Source organism: Melitaea cinxia, chromosome 20 (genome assembly GCF_905220565.1).
Source record: "Melitaea cinxia chromosome 20, ilMelCinx1.1, whole genome shotgun sequence".
In the NCBI taxonomy this organism is placed as follows: Eukaryota; Metazoa; Arthropoda; class Insecta; order Lepidoptera; family Nymphalidae; genus Melitaea; species Melitaea cinxia.
The window spans coordinates 6215904-6219821 of record NC_059413.1 but is presented as its reverse complement, the minus strand read 5'-3'; the positions used below and the strand labels follow the sequence as shown (position 1 = coordinate 6219821).

General features: G+C 49.2%; 1 protein-coding gene across 1 annotated transcript; it reads left to right on the top strand.

The window, feature by feature from the left end:
* The first annotated feature begins 735 nt into the window (after window positions 1-735).
* On the top strand, window positions 736-3918 carry LOC123663679. The gene is made up of 2 exons (XM_045598347.1): window positions 736-2185; window positions 3893-3918. Exons 1-2 carry the CDS (start codon window positions 736-738, stop codon window positions 3916-3918), a joined length of 1476 nt encoding a protein of 491 aa, XP_045454303.1.

Sequence of the window (3918 nt, the reverse complement as noted above, 5' to 3'; positions counted from 1 at the left end):
CACCAAATATAAGTGCTTAAAAGTCTTTTAATAAAAGTAAAATTAAAATTAAAACATAAGTCTTAAAATTTATATCATAGACAATACGTTATTATTAATTATATTATCATTCGTACTTTAAAATGTATAAAAATTCGATCCATAATCATAGTAAAAGTTGGATTACTAGGCGACTACTCAGGGACGGGCAGTAGAATACAATTTCCTACGGCCCGGCAAGAAGGCCTGTCGTAAGAGCCGACAAAATTCTTGAGGTGGTAGGCTTCGGCCGTGGCTTAATTACCACCCTCTGGGTAAAGTCGCGCCGCCAAACGGCAATTGCCGTGTTCCGGGGCGGGTCCCAGAGCAGCCATTTGGGGGATGTGTCTGGGTAGTTGTGGCACTCTATGTGACCGATTCTGTCTGCTCATCACTGCCGCATCGGGTGCCTGGCTTCGGAGGGTAGCGGGATCCGAGGCACGGTGCCGCCGCTGGCCGACCGTAGGAAGTTGGGGGCCCAAGTAGCAGGAAAGCCACCTGTGAAAGGCTGCCCCGCCACCTGACGAAAAATCCCAGAATGTTCTACCTTGCCAGTTGGCGACCGGAAGGGAGGACCAGGTAGCCATTCTGGGGGGGCTCGGGCGTCCCCGCAGTCTCCGCGTCAGGCTCCCTACGTGCGGCGGTGTAGAGTCTGACACCTGGTAGGTAGGATGCCGCCTCGTCCAGTTCGCATTCCCCTGCACCTATTCACTCCCCATGAAAGCACACAAGAATAAAAAAAGGTATACACAGCGGCTGCACGTCCTCCCACTGAAAGTGCACCTCTCTAACATCCGAGGTCTGCACTCCAATCTCAAATCCGTCCATCACCACCTAGAAACAGAAAAACCGCAGCTGCTGTTCCTCACTGAGACGCAGATCAGATGTCCGGCTGACACGGCGTACCTCAGCTACCCCGGGTATTCTCTGGAGCACAGGTTCATACCTCGTGCCGGAGTCTGTGTGTACGTCCGTGATGACATTTGCATCAAGCGTCTTAAGCACCTTGAGACATCCAGTTACTCCATCCTATGGGTTCTGGTGGACACAGGACAGGAGAAAATCCTGTATGCCTGTGTCTACCGTTCGCACAGTGGAGACGTGGAGACAACTCAGTTATGTGACCATCTTACCCTAACGGCGGATAAGGCTCGAGAGCGTTACCCTTCGGCACAGTTAGTCATCCTGGGGGACTTCAACGCCCACCACCAGGAGTGGCTGTACCCATACCAGGTGACCGACCATGCTGGGAGAGAAGTGCGTAAACTAGCCTTGACGCTGGACCTCACCCAGCTTATAAATTGTGCTACCAGGGTACCAGACGTAGACTCTCATACCGCCAACTGCTTAGACCTATTTTTAACAACTGATCCAGACAGGTACTCAACAACAGTTTCTGCACCACTGGGTACTTCTGACCACTGTCTGGTAAAATCAATATCCGTCTGTTCCCCACCCGAAGAATCCCCATGTGGCCCAAGACGGGTGTGGCGATATAAGGCAGCGGATTGGGATGAGATGCGTCACTTTTTCTCGTCCTATCCTTGGCGAGAGGTATGCTTTTCTTTTGATGAACCATCGAGCTGCGCTGAAGCCATTACCGCGGTTATACGCCAGGGTATGGAATATTTTATACCATACTCTGACGTAGCGACGAATGGAAAAGCTCGCCCATGGTTTGATGCGGAATGCTATCGTGCAGAAGCCAAAAAGCGGTCGGCATACACTGCATGGGCTGAAGCTCGAGCGCGCAAGTCTCCAAATTTTCGGAATTTGAAGAAAGCTTTTAACCAAGCCGCCAAGGCATGTAAAAGGACGTTACGCAGGACAAGATTCAACCATATCAGCCGCATTGGGGCCAAACTAGCTTCTTACCCTTCTGGGAGCAAAGCGTTTTGGTCCCTGGCAAAAGCCGTTGAATCTAACTTTTGTCAGCCGTCACTTCCACCATTGCTGAGGACTGATGGATCACTGGCCCACTCTGCGAAAGAGAAAGCGGATTTGTTTGCATCTCTTTTTGCTGAGAACTCGCCTCTGGATGTTGCAGGAAAAGCTCCACCAATCTCAACTCGTGCTGACTGCATTATGGCAGAAGTACGCATACGACAAAAAGAGATCCTTAAAATCCTGCAAACTCTAGACGTGAACAAGGCTAGCGGACCGGATGGTATACCAGCGATAGTCCTGCGTACCTGTGCCCCTGAGTTGTCTCCACCTCTTACACGCCTGTACCGCCTGTCACTTAAGACTGGCAAAGTGCCGAAGTCTTGGAAGCTGGCCAACGTGCAGCCTGTGCCCAAAAAAGGTAGTCGTGCAGACGCTGTCAATTATCGTCCCATCTCGGTCACATCCATACTCTGTAAGACTATGGAACGTGAACTTAACAACAAACTCTTGGCCCACTTGGAAGGTAACGATCTCCTCAGCGACCGGCAGTACGGTTTCCGCCAGCACCGTTCGACTGGGGACCTTCTAGTGTATGCCACACATATTTGGAGTGAGGCCATTGACAAACACGGCGAAGCACTTGCCGTGTCTCTCGATATCTCGAAGGCCTTTGACAGGGTTTGGCACGCGAGCCTTATAAGCAAGCTTCCTTCATATGGTATTCCACCTGGTCTTTGCACTTGGATTTCTGACTTCCTGAGCGAACGTTCAATACAAGTTGTCCTTGACGGGTACTCGTCGGACCAAATGGCTATCGACGCTGGTGTTCCTCAGGGATCAGTCTTGTCCGCTACCCTCTTCCTGCTGCATATTAACGATCTGCTCGTCCCCGGTACCTTTGGGTACGCTGACGACTGCACAGTGACGGACAGATACTTTTCGAGTGCAAGGGCTAGTAAGGATGTTATCCAGTCTTGTCGAGAGGATATGGTCAGCCGCTTGAACGTTGCCCTCCAGGCAGTCTCCGAATGGGGCGATGCCAATCTGGTCACGTTCAACGCTACAAAAACACAGGCGTGTGTGTTCTCCTCTAAACGGAGCCCTTTACACCTGGCTCCGACTTTCCGGGATGTTTTTGTGGAAATTACTGACTCCCTACAGCTCCTCGGTGTAGAGCTATCGTCCAATCTGAACTTTGGGCAACACATCGAGTCCAAAGCAAAAACTGCAGCAAAAAAACTAGGTATTCTCTCTAAGGTCAGGCGATACTTCACTCCAGAACAGCTGCTCCAACTATACCAAGCACAAGTTCGGTCTTGTATGGAGTATTGCTGCCATCTTTGGGATGGATCCGCCAAATACCAACTGGCAACTTTGGACTCGGTGGAAAAACGAGCTAAGAGACTCATAGGTGACCCTACTCTGACAGACACCAAGTTGCAGAGTCTCGATCATCGGCGTAGGGTAGCTCGTCTGTCGGTGTTCTACAAAATATATTTCGGTGAGTGTGCGAAGGAATTACACGATCTAATTCCCCCAACAACCTTCCGCCATCGGGACACTAGGCGCGGTCGATCGTTCCATCCTTATGTCATCGATATGCCACCTACGCGCACAAAACGCTTTGGCTCTACTTTCCTGATGCGCACAGCTAAGGAATGGAACTCGTTGCCCGCGTCTGTGTTTCCCGAACGATACAATCTGGGTGCCTTCAAGGCCAGAGTCAATAGGCTGTTATTAGGCAGGCATGCTCCACCTTCGACCGCATCGTCACTTAACATCAGGTGAGATTGTGGTCAAATGCCTGCCTATTTGTCGTAAAAAAAAAAAAAAAAGATTATTTCAACTTCCCTATTCTTATAATATATATTATATTCACTACCTTTGGGCGATTAGATGGAATAGATGGTATTATAACTAATTAAATTTAAGAATTAAAGTTAGTTAACATGTTTTATTTCAATTTTTAATATCTAAATTCATACAGATAAAGCTGCTGATAAAACTTTATAA

Excerpts from the sequence above, each read along its gene's own strand:
- LOC123663679 (XM_045598347.1), top strand. The coding sequence starts at position 736 with ATGAAAGCACACAAGAATAAAAAAAGGTATACACAGCGGCTGCACGTC. Across the intron at positions 2,186-3,892 it reads CAAGGCTAGCGGACCGGATG|ATAAAGCTGCTGATAAAACT; the intron begins GTATACCAGCGA and ends AAATTCATACAG.